Below are 19,602 nucleotides of genomic sequence, written 5' to 3'. Positions count from 1 at the left end.
TGCCACAGTAAGATTGTTTTAAAGCGTGGGTAAGAATAATCAGAAAGACTCTAAAGGAAACATTCCTGTCACAAAGAACTGTAGAGCCATGTCAGCTGCACTGCCAGTGAGAGACCCAGTTTAAGCCCAGGGCTTTAGAGGCAGGTTTCTGCCTCCAAAAATGGTCTCACTACCCCCCGTTCCCCAACAATGTGGTCCTCCCACCTGCCTTGTGCAATACTAGTACTTGTGCTCCTGCCCAGTGATCCAGGTCAGGGAGCTTCAACCTGACAAAATCCTAATCAGTTTTGCATGGGCACATGAGAGCTGCTGTCAGCATAAGGGAGGGGAAGGGGGAGTGACAGGGAGGAGAACAGGCGTAGACCCTTCCTTTCATCAATGACTGCATTTATGAAGTCTCAATCTATGGACTCTTATCACGTAGGTAAAAATAACACAGACTTCCAACAAAGATGTCACTAATGGTGTCAGTGGTGAGAAAAAAAATGTGTTACCGCAGGAGATGCTGTTTCTTTAAATAAACCTCTTTTCATACTGTTTGGAGACTCCTGTAATGTTTATAAACTTACTGGGGTCATCTTGACATTTTTGTCCAGATAGCCTGATGATTATTAAACAGGATACTGAAATATTAATATAGTCGCCTTACGTTTTTCACAGTAAAGCAAAAAATCCTTACTGTGCTCTGCATTATTAAAATAAGAAATAGATAAATTCAATAGCATGGGTTAGTGTTTTTTAAATTTTAATGGGGGACATGAGGCTTTCTGGAGGACAATATCTGTCTTCTCGTCCTTGGATGCCTTGGGAAAGGGAAAGGTCACAGTTTTGTCTACTGAGTGTATGATTTGAAGATGACCTCTAGCATGAGCAAAATATCCATCTGATCTTTTAGAATGCCGGTAGGTGGTTAAAATAACTTTAGAGACTAACACAGTTTCTCCATGGAGAGTCACAGTTTGTCCACCATGTTATGGAAAAGCAGAACTTTTCTCACTTCCTTTATATGAGGTGTATATAAAGTTCTCCCTTTGCTTCTGAGCCATTTTTTGAATAATATTTGTTGCTACATATGTGATGAGGGACACTATGCAGCATAAGCTTTTAACAAAATACTTTGTTAGAAAGAGGCAAGACTAAAAGCACAGTTCACGGAGTCCAGCTAGATTCAAAGAACATTTCTACAAACCTTTGAAGTTTTATACCAAATAGTTAAAGAGTTCCGATTGGTCCTCTCTGTCAGTATAACCATTTCCCCCTCATTTTCACCATACTTCAGCACAGTGCATACTGTATGCCCAGTGATTTTTTTTTTCCATAAGATCTTCAATATGTAAGTGAAGATCAAAATATCTTAAGAAGCTAAAGGATCCTCTTTCATATTCCAAGGATTCCTTTCCAATATTATTTTGATATTGTATTATTTATTTTGCCACTCAGCATGGTTCATGTACATAAAAATATACATCTTTAAACCCATTATTTATAAATGTAAAAGAAGATTATATTATACCCATATGCTATGTTGCTAGAAGACTAATAGAACTTTAACCTTAAGTTTTGAATGGTGCAATATTCATTTATATTTATGACATTAATGATTTATATGTACAATATTATAAGTAAATAGCAGAATAAAGCAAGAGAACACAGTAAATTGATAGCAACCAGGTGGATTGAGAGAGGATATGAACCACGGCTTTTCTAGATCTCAGTGCTTTTTTCACTCAACTGAATTGCTCTCTTGCATGAACAGTAGTTATTCCTAATTCTGAAATACTCTCCAGCTGCAACTGTGATAAACCTAATCTGTTCTCCCCTGGGAAACTTTTGGAAAACTCCCACGAAGGATAGGCAGGGTGCTTTATGCAAGGGAAGACAAGACCAGAACAAGTAAGCCTTTAGAATGAGTTGAAACTAGTCTAATGAGAATGAAGGACTATCAAGTCCTTTATAGCGTAGACAGAGAAAGATAAACTTGCCCAGGCAGTGAGAGTTATTATTCTTTGGGTAAGAAAAGGCAAATAAATATGCTCAGATGAGTTTAATTAAAAATATTTAAAATAAAAATTATTTAAGGCAGCCCTCAAATATTTTTGTTTGTTTCCTCTCTTGTCTTAGCCATTGCCTGTTCTGGAATGTTTGGATGCTTGATATGATGCCTTTCTGCTTACTGCAGGTTATTGTTTATTTGCATGTTTATAGATGCACTTGGCACAAAAGTACAGGCTATTTTTGCCATATTTAAAAAATGCATTTTGTTTTTAAAAAATGATAAATTTTTAACCAAGTAGGATTCCAGTAAATGTTCTTTGTTTCTTTGTGTATAAAATACCTGCTTGTAAAAGGCATACAGGTCTCAAGTATTTCCATGTAAACTGCTAAATGGGTACTAAAAAAGAAACCTATTTGGAATATTTAGCTTTGCTTAAGTAATGTGAATTTTTGCTTCTCAGGCATTTTCAATATTTGATAAAGAAGATACTGGGGTAATTAAAACACTGGAATTTCGGCAGGTACTGGACCATTTCTGCTTTAAATTATCAGACGAACAATTCAAACACCTTCTCAAGAAACTTAAACTTTGTGAGGATTTGACAGTAAACTGGAAGATTTTTCTGGAAAACATCGAATTCCACTCAGAGGTAAGAATAGGTACAAAGCTTTAAGATTTTTTTTTAAGATAAGATCTAATGTGTTGGCTACTAAACATATAAATTCATGTATCTTTCTGTTGATCTCTCTTGAACTGCATGAAGTCCTAACCTCCTTATATACTATTCCCCAAGGTTAAGCCTTGCACTTATATAGGCATTAGGTCTGTACGTGTGGCAAGCTGAAAGCATGACCACAGATGCAGCCAAATTGCCCCAGATGGATGATGTAGGATATTAGATACCCAAATATGCCCAATGAATTTTGTTCTCCAAACTGTTAGGTGTTGTATGAGCAGGAGGTGGATAGAGTGGGAAGCCCACCAGGTTCTTGGTGCCAAACAGTAATAGCTGGGTACATGTAGCAGGAAGAGGTGTTAGCATGGAGACATAAGTACAGGGGACCTAAGTATGGAGAAAATATTGACTGCAGTCGTGGGTGGAATCTTCTGTTGCTCTTGCAACAGAATATGCATCTTGCGACAACTCAAATTAGAGAGCCCAAAATTCACTTAATAGTTAACTGTACCACGCTCACCCAAACTTTTTCTCTATGGTAGAGATTTATATCTGCAGTATCTCACTCTGTCTTGTTCACTTGGTGCAGATTGCAAGAGCAGATTCTTCAGTTCATGCTCACATCCTTTTATAAGTGCAGAAATCCTCAGTGCACTTGTAAATAGCAGGAGCATATCGAAAGGTGCAAGTAAAAGCAATCTCTCCCCTATTTTAATTTCACAGTCCTTCCCTTTCCTCTAGTTTCACCCATCTTAGGCTGCGGTACCCAGCGGCAAGTGGGTGTAAGTAGGTCTGAGTGTAAAGGAATACAAATGGCATTACTTTGCAGGTCATTTCTGAATTTGGCTGAGCATGTGAAAGCTGCATTCTAGCAGTTCTACATAGCAGTTCTAAAGAACTTCAGTAGTAGCCTGCATCTCATGTTCTAAGAAATAACTGTGTTTCACTTTCAAAATATGTTCTTGAAGCGCAAATAAAATGAGAAAAATAATCATCATCATCAAATGGAAAACCATAAGAGAGACATGGAACTACTGGAGACAGTCCAGCCATAGGGCTACAAAGATGATCAGAGGGCTGGAGCCCCATGAGGAACGGCTGCAAGAGCTGGGCCTCTTCAGCCTGGGGAGGAGAAGACTGAGGGGGGGATCTTATCAATGTGAATAAGTACCTGAAGGGAGGGTGTCAAGGGGATGGGGACAAACTCTTTTCAGTTGTCTTGTGTGTCAGGACAAGAGGCAATGGGCAGAAACTGAAGCACAGGAAGTTCTGCCTGAAGGTGAGGGGGAATTTCTTCACTGTGAGAGTGACAGAGCCCTGGACCAGGCTGCCCAGAGAGGTTGTGGAGTCTCCTTCTCTGGAGATCTTCAAGGCCCGCCTGGATGCAACCCAGTCTACTATGCTCTGTGTGACCCTGCTGAGCGGGGAGGTTGGACTAGGTGATCTCCAGAGGTCCCTTCCAACCTAACTGCTTCTATGGCTCTATGATATGAAAGGCCTACCACTTTATTACCATGGCAATAACAGAATGTTGTGCAAAACAAATCCGTATAGAACTATATGGTAATTAAATCTTGTGTCATAAAGCAGAAACTGAAAAACCAGTGAGGTCTTTATCTTAGTCTGTTAATAATCCAAGTCAGAAAGTCTGTTCAGCTTTAAATAACTGCAGGGCTTCAGTGATTCATGAGAGGAAAGAGAGGGACCATAGTTTTCAAATGAAGGAGGACCCATAAACTGCTTCAAAATGTTTGTAATGTGTTACAACTTTTGGAATGTTTTCTAGATTTTATATGTGCGTGTCAGCTACCAATATGCATAGATTTACCAGAGTGTTTATTAAAAGTGTAGTTTCGTTCAAAATTTTATAAGGTTGCTTAAATGTATTTTATTCTCTGTAAATTTAGCATTAATATTTATAGTAGTGCAACTGTTACTTTGTCCTTAGTGGCAGGGCTACATTTAATTATAGTTACTTGAAAATAGTTGGGGATTTTAAAATATTTATATTTTCATCTTATTAAAATTAAAATACAGATATAATAGATTACATGGTTCTCAAGTGTAGAACATTGGAATGCTTGGTATAGGTTAGAAAATGCTGTGTCTTTACCCTTTATCCTGCTTTTAGGCTGATATAATTCCAGTAAATTTCAACTAAGTCATACCAGCACAAAGACCAATTGTATGGAATATAAAATATCTGTATAATTATTTTAAGAATGTATTTGTGTGCTGTAATACTGACCCATTAGCAGGCTTATGTGTTAACTTCAGAATAGGTGACTATTTTTGTTAGGAAAGATTTTGCTGTAATGTCTCTTCATTTTCCAAGTAGGTGCTAAGCCTTCATAACAACTTCAACAAGCTGTGCACTCCCAGGATCAGACTTTGCAAGAGTGTACATTTTAACTCGTAATCTCTTTAACAGTCCTTCAAGAGCCTGAGTACTTTCCACTTTAACTTAGCAGAAAATAAGGCACACATCTTTCCGGAGGTACTTGGTCCATGAAAGGAGTGGAGCTTTTACTACTTGTTTTGGTATAACACATTCTCCTTGAACACTTTTCTGTGCTGTGTCACGGGAAGAGGGGATAAATTCATCATTTAAATCCCAAATTAATCCATGTAGGAACATTTTTTGAAAGACAAAAACAATTGTGAACCAGGTTCACAGTGATTTATCTTCCAGATGATCTCAAATCTGATGTTTTCCATTTGAGTTCAAAACAAAATTCCCCATGCCTTTGCAATTTCATCCCACCCTGGGCTCACACATATCCACGGGCTTCTGTGCAGGTTCTGGGAGAAGGCTGGTTGTTAAATTATTCACCTCATCCAAACATGCTACAATTCTGGCCTGCAAAGTATGTAACTAAATTAATGAGGTATGCAACTCATTCAGGCACATTAGGAAAACGTATCATTACACTATACAATTTGATCACTGAAGTATATTAAAAAGTAACAAGTAAAGTATGCAGCTTGATCATTAAAGTATGGAAAATTTACTGAACTAGTAAAGTATGAGCCTGGGATGACTTTTGTCTCAAATAGCACCTCATAAATAAAACCCACAACCACAAAGGCAAACATTCACAAACCCGAAAGCCATACTGGTTTAAATTGTAGTTTTAAACTTGGAAAACAGCTGAATAAGGAGAGATGAAAAAACATTGCGGAAATTATTTCTAAATGTTTTATGTGTCGTGCAGATCTTTTGATGGCTCTGACATATGCTAATGAGCTTTAAATTCTGACTAATTCTCTAGAATACACATACAGCATTTGTAGGTCTGATCTGATTTATATGAACAGGGTTCCCACTGAATCACAGCTCTGTAGGGCTATACTATACAAAAAAAGAACTAAAGAAATACTAAGTATTTTAAGCAGTATGATTGTAGTTTAGTATTCAGGTAAGAAAGAACCGTGATTATTTTACTTAGCCCTGATGTTACTAACCAGCTACAGAAGAACTGAGAAAGGAAACAGACAGAGAGGACATTGTCTTAGGTGGGATGCTATTAACCACCAATGGACCCTCTGAGGGTACTTGTAAAAAATCCAGACCCTGAAGCTAGGAATCTACATCATGAACCTTACTGGTCTGCCAGCCTTATGATTAATAAGGCCTAAGTGGAGCTCTTGTACATTAAATTAAGTGGCTAATACAGTCTGGCCTAATGGAAGCGGCTGTTGGGAATCAGACACCTCCTTCCCCCAAAGAAAATATGTCTTTTCCCAGTGTGAGCTATTTCAGTTGGGGAAGGGAAGAAATAAAGAAAGCCTGTTAAATGTTGTAGTTCAGGGAGTGCCGGTCAGGTCTAGAACAGCAAGGTTTTTACATAGAATCAGCAGCACAAATGTGGGGAATATGTGAGGAAAGGAGGGCTTGTGATACGTGCCAAATACTTCGCTGTTTTGCCTTCCAGGAGCTGTGGCTGCTGAGTGATTTGCTCTAAGCTTAGTAAGCCTTGAACTGTCAAGTTGCCCTGGTGACAAAGGCTACAGAGAAGGCAGAATTACTGAATGCCTTCCTTGCTTCAGTCTTCACTGCTAAGGGCAGCCCCCAGGAATCTTGTAGCCTGGACGTGAGGGAGAAAGTCTGGAGAAAGGAAGACTTTCCTTTGGTTGAGGAGGATAGGATTAGAGAGCTTCTGGGCAGGCTAGACATCCACAAATCCATGGGTCCAGATGGGATGCACCCACAGGTACTGAGGGAGCTGGCCAATGTTGTTGCTAGACCACTCTACATCATCTGGAGAACTGGAGAGGTGCCTGAGGACTGGAAGAAAGCCAATGTCACTCTAGTCTCCAAAAAGAAAAGGGCAAGAAGGAGGACCCAGGCAACTACAGGCCAGTCAGCCTCACCTCCATCCCCAGAAAGGTGATGGAATAGCTCATTCTGGATGTCATCTCCAAGCATGTGCAGAAAAAGAAGGTGATCAGGAGTAGCCAGCAAGGATTCACCAAGGGGAAATCCTGCTTAACCAATCTGATAGCCTTCTAGGATGAAACCGCTGGCTGCGCAGATGAGGGAGAGCAGTGGACGTTGTGTAGCTTGACTTCAGCAAGGCTTTTGACACTGTCTCCCATAACATCCTCCTAGATAAGCTCAGGAAGCGTGGCTTAGACGAGTGGACAGTGATGTGGCTTGAGAACTGGCTGAAAGGCAGAGCTCAGAGGGTTGTCATCAGTGGCATCAGTGGGAGTCCAGTTGGAGGCCTGTGGCTAGTGGCATCCCGTAGGGCTCAGTACTGGGTCCCATCCTGTTCAACTTTTTCAGCAACGACCTGGATGAGGGAACAGAGTGCCTCCTCATCCAGTTTACCAATGATCCCAAGCTGGGAGAAATGGTTGTGGAGTCTCCTTCTCTGGAGATATTCAAAACCCGTCTGGATGCAATCCTGTCTAACATGCTCTAGGTGACCCTGCTTGAGCAGGGAGGTTGGACTAGATGATCTCCAGAGGTCCCTTCCAACCTTACTGATTCTATGATTCTAAGTCTAGCAGGGAGGAGAAGGAGAGTAGCTCAAGTTGAGGAGATGGCAGAGAGAGCAAACAGACCATGTCTCATGCCCATTCAAGGGCGGGAATTGAGCTAGCAAGGGGTTTGCTGGCGTGTCTTTCAGCTAGCAAAGGGAACAGCTGGAGTGAGCAGGAATGTAGTCAATAAAAGTTTTTGTTTAGAAAAATGTAATTTCATCAAAAACAATGAAATTTGAAGATCACTTTGATTTCCAGAACTTTTTTTGCAGAAAATAATTGCAGAACAATTCAATATCAAATCAGGAATTTCATTTAGCCTTGTCCTGAACTTCCTGTTTCTACCGTAGGTTTTCCACTTTTGTTTGTGTTCAGCTTTCTGTTCTGAGCTTTCCTGAAGTCTATCTCATACTGCAGAGTGCCTTCTTGGCCAGCTGAGTGTATCTTATTTTCAACCAGTTCAGTCTAATCTGTCTGCATGCAAAACTGCAGGCGTGTTTGGTTGTGCTTGATGCTGTTCTTGCCGGGGAAAGGCAACTGCCGCTCTTTGAATTAGTAGCCCTGCAAGGATTCCCCTGGTATAGCAAGCACTCATCTCTTCTTGAAGCCTGCCGCTGTGAAAACTGTACCTCCCAGTCCATTATTTGCTAGTGAAAAGCATTATATGGCTGTCTCCATCTCTGTTGGGCATGTTGCTGGTGGAGAGCCTACAGAGGTGAAGCCATTGCTCCCACCTCCCATTACTCTCAGCAGCAGCAGTCATGACCCGCTGCACAAGCAGCAGAGACCAGCAGGCCTGCTGATCACTTCCTAGCCCTCTGTCAGCAGCATCACAAGCTGACTGTCCTCACATACAACAGCTGTATCTGAAAGAGATATTCCTCTTGGGATGTGTGCATGTTTATGTGTATTTTCCAGTATTACATCTGTTTCAAGCTGACAAATGTCAAAGCTTTCCTAATGGTGTGGAATAACCCCATGTTACTCTTTCTCCATAGTGAAGCTAGTTTTAAAGTTTCCCTTCCTTGCCCCTACTCTTTTACACACTGCCTTCCCCACCATTGCAGTGTGCTGTCCCTCATTGTACCAGAACTGTTTTGGGATCCTTTCCCCTGACAACACCTGCTGAAGCTGTACCTTCCTTTCCTTCTCTGTTCTGAGTGATGAAGAAAATAGTAATGAAAGTACCTGGAGGAAACAATAGTTTCTTATTCTGCAGCCAAAACTGGTTAGAAAGTTTCATTTCTTTTTTCTTTTTGCTTTTTTTTTAAGTCTCTGACAAACTATTTCAGCCCTCTTGAAATGCATCTTTTAGAATTTAAGTTCCACCAAAAAAAATTTTTTTATTCTGCACTTATTTAGGGGCAGGAAAAAAAAATAACAGCAGATTGCTCCTTGGAATGGAAGTGCCTTTGTGGGTTGCTCTATATTTAACAGGAGAGGAGGGAAAGGAGAAAACAGGGATAATGTTTTTGAGAACAGGCCATCAAATACATTGCATGTAGACTAGCCTCTCTGCTGCTGTCAAGCCCTGCTGGGCATTGCTGTGGGGAGAGGAGAGTAGGGAATAATCACTGGGGCACCTGTTTCTCTATTCGGTGCTACATAGGTCTCTCTCTGCTCTGGGGAGGACATTCTTTTCCACTGTCACTTTTGGTGGCTGGATGGATGTTGTGCAACAGCAGGAGTTAGATTCAGTCAAGCTTACCCATTCTTCCTGGGAATATTTAGCTTCTTTGTCACTGTTTATCACTAGCTCAGTTGCAGATAGACCTTGCCCAGTGTCATTTGCCTCATTTTCTGTGTTTTTTATTGAGTGAAGACATTTTTTATGCTCCTTATTTTATGCTTAACTTTTAGATAAAGAGAAGTACTTCATAGGCCTACCTCTCCTTGTTGGAGGATATTCTTAAGGACAAGTAAGTGTAAGTCTTTATTGTAAGACTAAATAAAGAGGGAAGGAGAAAAAGCACAAAAATCTAAAGAGAAGGCACAGCAAAAAATCTGAAAAAGATAACATGGACGAAAGTGAAAGTTAGGAGGAGATATGGGAAGAGAGAGTTGAATGGAGTGAGGATTTGGAGGAAGGAGTGACACATCTGAAGAAAAAAAAAATAGAGATAATTGAACCAAAACCCTGATTTCTGTGCATTGCTCTAAGAGATGAGGAGCTACTGTAGGATACTGTGTGTGGCCCAGGGGAACAGACTGTCTGGTTCCTCCATGTCAAAAACACTAGACTTCTGCAGGCCCCCACCAGCTCCTGGCTAACCTATCTGCCTGCTTCCTTTCGTTGTTTTGGTCCTTTGATAAAATCAAATCAACCCATCAAAGGCTGGTGTACAGGTCTTCCCACAGGAAAGTTATTCAATGTAGGGTGATTCAAGCAGAAAAATTAACATAACCTGAGATAGTTTTCATCCTCCTGTGAAATTCAGACTGACATCTGAGAGGCAAAACATATATTTTCAAACATCACAAACAAATCAAATTTCACACCTGTGGCTCCTCCTGTTCATAGCCTGATTCTTTAGGACATGCTGGAGAAGTCAGTGTGAAGGACTGATGTCCTCTACCCTTCACATTTGCACTACTAGGTGTAGCATGATTGGGTAGCTCATATATAAAAATAGACAATTTATTGTTATATTGCTTATTATTTTGTATTTGTTTAATATCATAGCTATTCTAATTACATTAGAAAAATGCCTCATTCCTCTTAAGGAAGGGCAAGGAAAATGTTGGTAAGTGTGTCATCTTTGATTCAGTGTGTCAGATCATTTTATCAAATCATTGTATCCCATTACAAATTCTAAACACTGCTAAGTGTATTTTATCCTGAAAATGTGACCTCAGAACTTGAATCTGTCTGCTGCAAAATGTTGGTCAAATGGTACATTACGGAGTGACCCTCAATGGAGTTTTCATCTTTTATTTATAATTGCATTTAATATTGCAAGCTCTTGTTGCACACCATCTATCAAATCCTCAGCAGGCGTAAATCAGCACTCAGGTTAATGGAGCCAGACTGATCATTGCCAGATGAGGATGCAGCTTTCCTTTTTGCCAGTGATAAAACACAAGCTTCTATATAACACTGGAACTTTTAAATCAGAGTCTGAAAGCTGGAACTGGCTGGCTGGTGAATTGCTGATTATTTGAATACTAGAACAAAATGCATTTCCACCCCAGTCCACGCTTAGGCAACTAACTCTGCTGCTTCCACACATCTTTAGGGAAGAACCTTTCATGGAAAATAACTGGAAGATATGTGTTGTTAGGGACAGGCCCACAGGCTAAGCACACAAGCTTCTCAAACTGTGTAAACTGTCAACAGGATGGTTACTTCTGGCAAAGGTCATCCTCATGCACAAAGAGGAAAATGCATCCTTTTTCAGGGGAAAGATACAGGGGCCTTCTTGTGTAAGCAGTTTCCCAAGACCTTTGCCTTCTGATCCTTCTGAGGTCAGACTTGTGGTAGAGCACAGAACAGGACCAGAGAAATTGTAATTTATTTTGATGAACTGATGTACTTTATAATTAAAAGATTTTCTTAATATATAAATCTTCCAAAACCAGGAAGGAGCTGCAGGAATGGAGTTTCACTGAGCAGGTGTGGGTGGTGGAGCCTTCTTTTATTACTAATCAGCCTAGTTATGCCATTTATAGAAAAGGACATCAGGCTGTGCACGGAACTTTCTAAAGAAAAGAAAAATAGCCTTGCCTTGAGCAGCAAGTGATCTACATCAAGTGGCTCATGAGAAAAGCCTCACAATAATGCCCCCTTGCTCTTGGTGAAAGCTGGAGGTGAAAGTGGATTTGCGTGGTCCTCCCAAGGCACGCTCTAATTCTGTTGGGAGGGATGGGGAGGCAGTGAAGAGCCATGAGATGTGAGAGGCCTCCTGCCTGCTCAGATGCTCCCCAGGGCCCAGATGCTGAATAGGACAATCAAGTGACCCAGCTATCCCAGCCCCATGGCACCATGTGGCAACTGGTGGTGGTGCACTGCAGGTAATTTTTCCTGAGAAGCCATAAAGCAGGAGCAATCTACCAAGGCCTGGCCTCTGTATTCCAGAGTAATATAAATAAAAGAGTTTGAGATGAGTGAAGAAAATTGCAGTGAATATCAGAAAATCAGGTAAAAGAGAAGTAAGCCCTTTTTCTTTCCAAGTAAAACTCATCTGTGAATGATTTGAAAGCACTTCTAGGACATAAACGGCACAGCTCTGAAGCAGATTAATTCGTGTTACTCCTTTTAATCAGGAGATTAAACTAAGATACAGCAAAGCTAAGAAATACACCCACACTATGTATCATATTAGTATCAGAAATAGAAATGGCACTTAAATATCCAGATCCCCAGGCCAGAGCCTGAAATCTGAGGTTCCAGCTCCTTTATTTCAGCTATAGGTGATTATTTGAGTTCTAGATGGTGTAGCTATAACTATACACTGAATGTGCAGTACACATGCAATGAAATAACTGAATAGAAAAGATTTTCTAATTTTCAATCCGTGCTTTAAAGAAGAACAAGTGATCTTTTTTTATGTTGACTTTCTAACAATTTTAAGATCAAAGTTGATGAGGTCTTACGGAATAAACAAAAAGCTCTTCAAATTAAATAAACTGGGAGAGCTTGCACTTTCAAAGTATGTTTCTTTAAAAGATTGCAGGCAGTAATATTTTCCCTAAGTCTTTGGCCATATTAGAATAATTAAAAACAGAGATGCAGTGCTTTTTAGTTTTTTAGAATGTCGGAGAGGCAGAAAGTGTGCCCTGTGCTGCACCATGCCTGGCAGTCTTCATTTCCTGACAACAGCATGGACTTGATTCCAGGTCTGCATGTATAATTCCACTTCTCATATTTCTTCTCTTAATAATACAACTGTAATACCTACCCTGCTGATATGTTTTATGTAAAGCATGGTTAATATTGAAAAATGTTATTTGCGTCTGAAGATAGTGGAGTCTTTTCTGATCAGCAGACAGGTTTCTTGTAGTTCTGTAAGAAACATAATTTCTTTTCTATTCAGTTATAATAATCATGTGAGAAGTGACAGGGAAACAGGAGTGCAGGACCAAAAGCCATCTGTTTTTCTCTTTTGGTATTTCATATGGCATGGAACTAGAAGGTGGCAAAGCCTATGTGCTTAAACTTGGAGGTATAAAATATAATAGCAACATTTAACATCCCATGAAGAAATACCTTTGGAGCAAAAACAGATTTTTTTTTTTTTTTTTTTAAGAAGGACCTGTTACCACAGTAATAGTAAAACTGACTGCCGCTTCTGTTTATGAAAACTTTGCTTTTAAGATATTCAGCATATTTAGTTAAGACAGTGCACTGGGTGGAAAGTTGGCTTTCACTTCTGAAAACAAGTAGTTTCTTTTCATAATTCTGATATGTTTTGTTTTTATTATTATTCCACATTGTGCCATTGAGACTAATTTTATAACTAAAACTTGATTCCACTTTAAAAGGTGAAATTTGTTGCTGCTTCTAAAGGTAGAAAGTGAATGTTGAATAGACTTCATTGATGCTTACTTTTATGAAATGTAGCTTTTTGCAAGCACAGTGGGATTTTGGTGTTTTCAGTATGTCCATACAAAAACTAAGTACTGTTTTACTCTTCAAATGGTTTATTCCAGGCAACCATATTTTGTAATTTTTGTTTCTGCTTGCCACAGGAACTTCTACTGGATTTACTGACAGTGTGGGTTTTCACCCTGTAGAATGCATAATAAGGAGTTTAGATAGTATGAGGTTTAATGGTAGATTTTAAAAGCAGTACTCTGCTGTTAGATTTGAGAGCCAGACACTGGAAAAAAAGACTGTGTGCATCTTGCCCTAGCATTAACACACTTTTACCAACCACTTCTCTCCTTTCACCTTACACATACATACATTTGCCACCTTCAACTACTATGGATAACTGGATAAAAAAAATACTACAGTAAATACATCTGGAATTTAGACATGAAGGGGGAATAATTGCCCTCTCCTTCATTTTAAGACTGATGGCCCTTTTAAAGCAATGAGATTTCCACTGTGTGCTAAAGATTATTCAGATGAGACAAATATATTTGGGATATTTGGGCTAGTTAGCCCTCAATTCCATTTTTCTGCATTAATAGAATAGCCCTCTTTGTAAAATCACCCAATTTTTTAAACCTCTGTAAAAGTTTAGATCAGTCTTGGAATTCTGTGCTTTTGTTGGCCTGTCACCAGTTGGATCCTGTTTATAGAGTTCTCTTTTTTTTCCCCTTTAGCTACTTTTATATGGCCCCTTTTCTCTTTTGTGGTCTAAGCCAGAATTCCTGGAAGGAGGTTTTACTGCCTGCAGGATCTGAGGCCACCTTCTCCATGGACTTTTCCCTATCCGACTGGCTGAACACCATATCATGATTGATAATTTATTTGGTGGATCCATTAGTGATTCTGTGTGTATGTTTTGTCTAGACAAAAGAAGGGCAAAAAGTCACTCTACCTAAATCATCTTGGGAGCTGTCAAAGAAAGGCATCCTCTCCCGAATACAAGAAGTAGTGACTGCTTGCTTTAACACCATTGCAAAAGAGTTTAAAGATATTGACTCATCAAAAGACAACACAGTATCAAAAGAGGAGTTCTGGGATATATGTAACCAACATTTTCTGCTGCTGACTGAAGAACAAGTAAGAAAACATTTTTTTTTTTTGTTAAGTATACAACTGGGTAAATTATCTGTGGCTATAGGAATGTGTTTGCATAGTGTTGAGTATAGGCAAATAGTTTAACAATCGGAATGAAATGAAAATGTTTTAAGACTATCATTCCAGGAACATTTGTTGCTATATTTGCAGGAGATTATTTTTTTCGTTATCTCTGAGTATGGTTGTGAACTATAATAATCACAGGCTTTCTGAAGCAAAGTCATGGTGATGCTATTGCTAATAGCTAAGGTGTGAATTTAAAGCACAGTAGCTCCCTGTCACAAGCTCCATATCTGGGTACTTGCTATTTTAAAAAATTTCTTTTTTCAGTTTTAAGCTAGTTCACTTCTCGGGTTTGCGGGGAAAAAAGCATTCTCAGCATGGAATTAAAAGTACTTCCATGGGGATCTAATGCAATTCCCTTTTTCTTAGTAGCTATTTTGTCCTACCTTCCTCAAACAAAGAAAGGGGTGAGTATTTGACATTTCCTGGCCACCTCTCAGTGACATGTCTGCATTAAAGATTCCTCTGGATCAGCCTCTGCAGAGCTTCAGTACTCTTGAATTTAGCTTGAGTGAATTAAGTCATGACATGAATCTGGCAGTACAAACTATCTGATATGCACAGTGCTTATCTCGGGGGAAGCTGAGAGTCCGATCTTTTATAGGATTCTGTTTCTGCTAAGCTTAAAATGAAAGAAACCATTTTTTATCTTTGTTAATGTTGTTTCAGTGTGATCCACTGTAGTCCAAAGACTAGGTGAATAATAAAACAGAAGGAACCTTGACCATGAGATTTCAGATTTTGCTCAACAGCACTCCAACCTTCATGTTCAGAACAGCATCAAAGTCATTTGGCAGCATCAATGTCATTTGGCAGCAAACTGAAAGTCACAGAGCCCCCAAACTCATATGCATGTCTGCACTACAGAAAATTATTGCAGTACTTTACTCATTGCAAATATATTCTCTGATTTCTTAGCCCTGTACTTACCACCTAGCAACTTTGACTATATATTGAAAACAAGAGTTGGGCCTTTTTGTAATTACAGTAAAGGGACTGCACAATCTGCCATAATATCGGGCAGCGCTGTGCATGTGAGAAGTTGCAGATTAAAGCACTGAAGAAAATCAAAGTATTTTCCACTTTCCCCTTGAAAATAACGTAAAAGAATGAATGGCCTTTGTTCTGTAGTCCTAATAGTCATACTTTTGGTGAGACACCAAGTGCAAGTGCCATATCTGTGCTTAGAGTATCAACACCAGATGAAACCTAAGTGAAAATTTAGTGTTACTCTTCCTCATCCCTGCAAAATGCTGAGTCAGAGATTCCAGGGTGATCTCACAGCTGAGCTCTGGCCTAGGAGAAGGCACAGGCTCCAAACTGAGTTATGAAAAATCTCTTACTTTTTTCTTTTTTGGAAGTGGTAAAGCTAGTCTATCCAGCTAAAAAGTCCTCCAGACTAGATCGTGTCTGCTTTGCACTCGGAAAGAAGTGAAGGGAAGTAGGAGCTATTTTATACTTAAAAGAACCTCAGACAAGTGAAGAAAAAAAATCATGATAGAATCTGTCATCCATAATAGCAACTAGAAGCAGGCCTGAGGAGCTTCACTTACATAAGCAGCAGCCTCTGTTTGAGTGAGACTCAAGCCCTGTATCTCCAGAGATATTTTGATTTTGACAGGCCTCTCAAAGATATGCCTACGTAGATCTATATGAAGATGCCCCATGAGAGCCTTCCAATCTGGATACAGGATTTGCCACTGCTAATCCAAAACCCTGCTGTTCAGGCTGTTGTCACTGCTCAGAGTCATTACAAAAGTGTTACTAATAGTCATAGTGTGGATGACTTCAAAGAAGATGTCTCCTTTTATCCTTTTCTGGATGATGGCCACTTACTGTTTGCTATTAGCAAGGCTCAGCAGGAATCTGTATAGAATTGTGGATGAAGAATTTCTTCCTGATGTTAGACCCATGATTCTGTGACCTTTTCCAGAAAAGGCTGAGGATGGTAAACACACTGCAAGCAAGGTATTTATTAATATGCTGGCTACCAAAATCCCCTTTCCATTACAGGCAATTATTTCCTCTCTGCTTGAACTACCATTGCTATTTGGAATCCCCAAAAAGGCTAAATTTCATTGGGTGTTGAAAGAGTTGCTAACTATAGCTAACCCAGCTCTTCAGGGTATTGTTCTATTTAATTGAAGTTTGCAATACACTTTGAGATCCTCATATGAAGTGTGAAGTAAAATCACAAGTGCAAAATAGAATTGTTTATAATTCATAATGTGGTAGCAGCCAGGCCAATGGGGGAAAGTTAAAAGGAAATTCAAAATGTATCCTTTGCCCTTTGAAGTTTGACTGCAACTTGGCACATGCATCAAAGAGGTGACTAGTTTCCTTTAGGGTTTAAGTCTCTGCCGAAAAAGATCAAATCAAAAGCAATCTGAAGTTCCCAATTAGATTTATATTAAAAATCAATAATGAAGGCCCTAAAAAGGCATACTGATGACTCTTGAAATGCTCACAAAATGAATGCAGCTCATTTAAGGGCACACTGTAATAATCCTGGCTTTGATTAGTAGCTTATATCATGAGTAGTCCCATTTAATTCAATGCAGCTACTTATGGAATAAAGTGCTATTCAGTGGAAGATTAGCACAACCTCATCCTTAGAATTCTATAGGTAACCATGAAGGCACATTACTTGCACTGTGTTGTGCCACCTTGACCTTGAAAGGTGCTTCAAGCTACAGAAGTAAGGATATAAAAAACTGTCCCTGGGTCTTCTAAAGGCTGTCTGTACTATAGAGGTACGGTTCCTGACAATATATTGTGACTAAATGGTTCTAAAGGCTGTAAAGATTTTCTGCTGTGTTCTTTTGTGATGACTCATTTTTGCCCTTGGGGTGAAATGAATTGGTGATGCAAATACAATAACTGAGGAACTTGAACAGCCTATTGAGATGGTAGTAGAACTTATGTGCACCTGATAGCATGAGAAAGTTGCCTCAATGGTACTTAGGATATCGGTGCACCATGTATTTGATTTACATATCATGTTAAAATGTTACTCTTCTATACTGCAACTCAATCACTGCATCTAATCACAAGATTTAGTCATTTAAACAGCTTACTAAGGGCCCAACTCAATTAAAAATCATCTTGCAGAAATACATTTTCATTCCTTTCCTAGCCTTGTGCAGGCTTCTGCAGAGAAGCCATAATTTTTTTTAATAAGGTGGATCCTAGGATTCCTTCTATGCCAAGCCATCTTCTCCCTTTCTTTTCAATATGTTGGGGATTCTAGTTTTTGTTTCTGAACTATCATTTACAAAAGTCATCTTTTGCATCTTTATTAGTTTGAAAATCTTTGGAACACAGTGGATGTCAGTGCTGGTGGCCGGTTGAAGTATCAGGACTTTTTGAAGAAGTTTAGCTCAGAACTTATAACGATGCCATCAAGCACTTCCAGTGCAACTAATTCTGCGTCTTCTACCAAGCCAGTGATTGGTGCCTTGCTGGAGCCACAGGTATCTTCTCAGCGTGAACGTCCCAAGACATCATCTTCTCTGGAAGGGCAAAAAAGAGTAAGTGACAGACATTTTAGGAATTTTCTGGAATTTCATTTCTGTGCGTAGGCTGAAAATAATCTCCGTGGAACTCAGTGAAGGCATTTCTATCAATTGCCCATGAGATCAGGCAAACAAACATCTGTAACAAACATCTGTTAATAAGCAAGCATAGTAATTTGCAAACTGTGTTACAACAGCAAAAATTGGGCCAGGTAGTTAGTGTAACTCTGCTGAAGTCAAAGAATTTATGTTAGTTTATACCAGTAACATACCTTGTTACCTTGCTTATTGCAAATAAAATTTGCAATACTATTTAAGCAGTCAAATTTTTGAGAACAAATTAAACAGGTGAAGTTTCAAAGGCTCAATGGCTGCAAAAGCAACAAATATAAACCCTTTATCTGTGGTCATCTGCTAAAGCTAGGCATGACTGGCAGTTGCCATTTTCCAAATGATGTTTGCTGGCCAAAAACATTCTCATCATCTTGCTCTGCCTTCTGGTGGGTGACAAATTACAGCTGTCAGTGACTGATAGTCTAACTGGCAGTCTTGCCATGAAGGCCAGTGGTCTGAGAGAGGCAGGAGAAGTGGATAAGAAAGGCAGTAGTTTTGTTTCAGCTCTGCATCTGTACCTATAGTTCATGTCATTGAAGCTCATGGGTTGCCTGAACTTCCATGCTGTCATCTTCCACAAGTAGTGGAATTCACAGAAAGGTGAGAAAATTGTTATGGGTATGAAAATGAAATAATCTTCTTGAGGTTGCAGTATGTATTCCTCGTTCTTTGGCTACAGCCAAACTTGCAACAGAAAAATACAACATTTAAAATTATTCAGTGCTCCAAATGTTCTTGGATTTTTCTTACTCCTTCTACACGAGATGTTTAGCTATTAAGAAAGAAATAAAAGATTGAACAAATTAAAGATACGAACAGCTTGTCCAGAGGGCTGGTCTAAACATTGGCCCACTGGTAATTAATTATCGCATTACCTGTAGGTTCTTTCTTAAAAGGTCCGGACAATTAGTTACACCCATCCTTCATGCTTTGATCCGGTTTTTACAGAAAGCAATGGAAAACTCTTCATACTCTCAGTGGATGATAAATTGGACACTATAACTCAAGTCTCCTAAAACTCATGGCTGTTGGAAAGCCTCTGGACAGCCTGAACTTGATCCTGACTGGACAAGGATCAACTGATTCTGAGTGAATAAATGCCCTGGCAGCATTGCATGGAGAGGTGTGTAAGGCCTCAGCAAGTCTGCCCCAGGGACATCCCCAAGAAGGCACTAGGAAGTCTCACTAAATATGGGATTATATGTTGGATCTAGAAGTGTAAATACTTGCACGTGTATCATGCTGTGGTAAGATGAGGCTTTGCTTCCAGCTCACCCCATAGCACTGCTTAGGAAGCAATCAGAAAAACACCACACGCCAGGGTCCTCTCATGTTATTTTTTGCTATAGCGCTGCGTGTAGCCACAGTAGTTTTGGGTTCTCCCAGTAATAAATCAAAACACCATTATTTCATTATCCAGTGACTTTACATTGATCTGTCTTTTGTGAGATAGTATTAAATAGGTTATCTTTTTGGAACACAGTATCTGTCATTTAACAAGAAATAGTTTGGAGAAACTGTAACTAAATTACAAATTAAGTAAAATCAAGAAAAAGTA

General features: G+C 39.4%; 1 protein-coding gene across 1 annotated transcript in view; it reads left to right on the top strand.

Moving 5' to 3' along the window:
* The window catches only part of EFCAB6 (EF-hand calcium binding domain 6), a 107,024-nt gene that overhangs the window by 81,000 nt on the left and 6,422 nt on the right, over positions 1–19,602 (top strand). The window contains exons 23-25 of the mRNA XM_062568906.1: positions 2,457–2,645; positions 14,122–14,334; positions 17,718–17,945. Of these exons, the coding sequence (XP_062424890.1) occupies positions 2,457–2,645; positions 14,122–14,334; positions 17,718–17,945 (630 nt within the window). The remainder of the gene's footprint in view (positions 1–2,456; positions 2,646–14,121; positions 14,335–17,717; positions 17,946–19,602) is intronic.

The sequence above is a fragment of the Rhea pennata genome, chromosome 1 (genome assembly GCF_028389875.1).
Source record: "Rhea pennata isolate bPtePen1 chromosome 1, bPtePen1.pri, whole genome shotgun sequence".
Classification (NCBI taxonomy): domain Eukaryota; kingdom Metazoa; phylum Chordata; class Aves; order Rheiformes; family Rheidae; genus Rhea; species Rhea pennata.
This window is presented reverse-complemented; position numbering and strand designations above follow the sequence as displayed.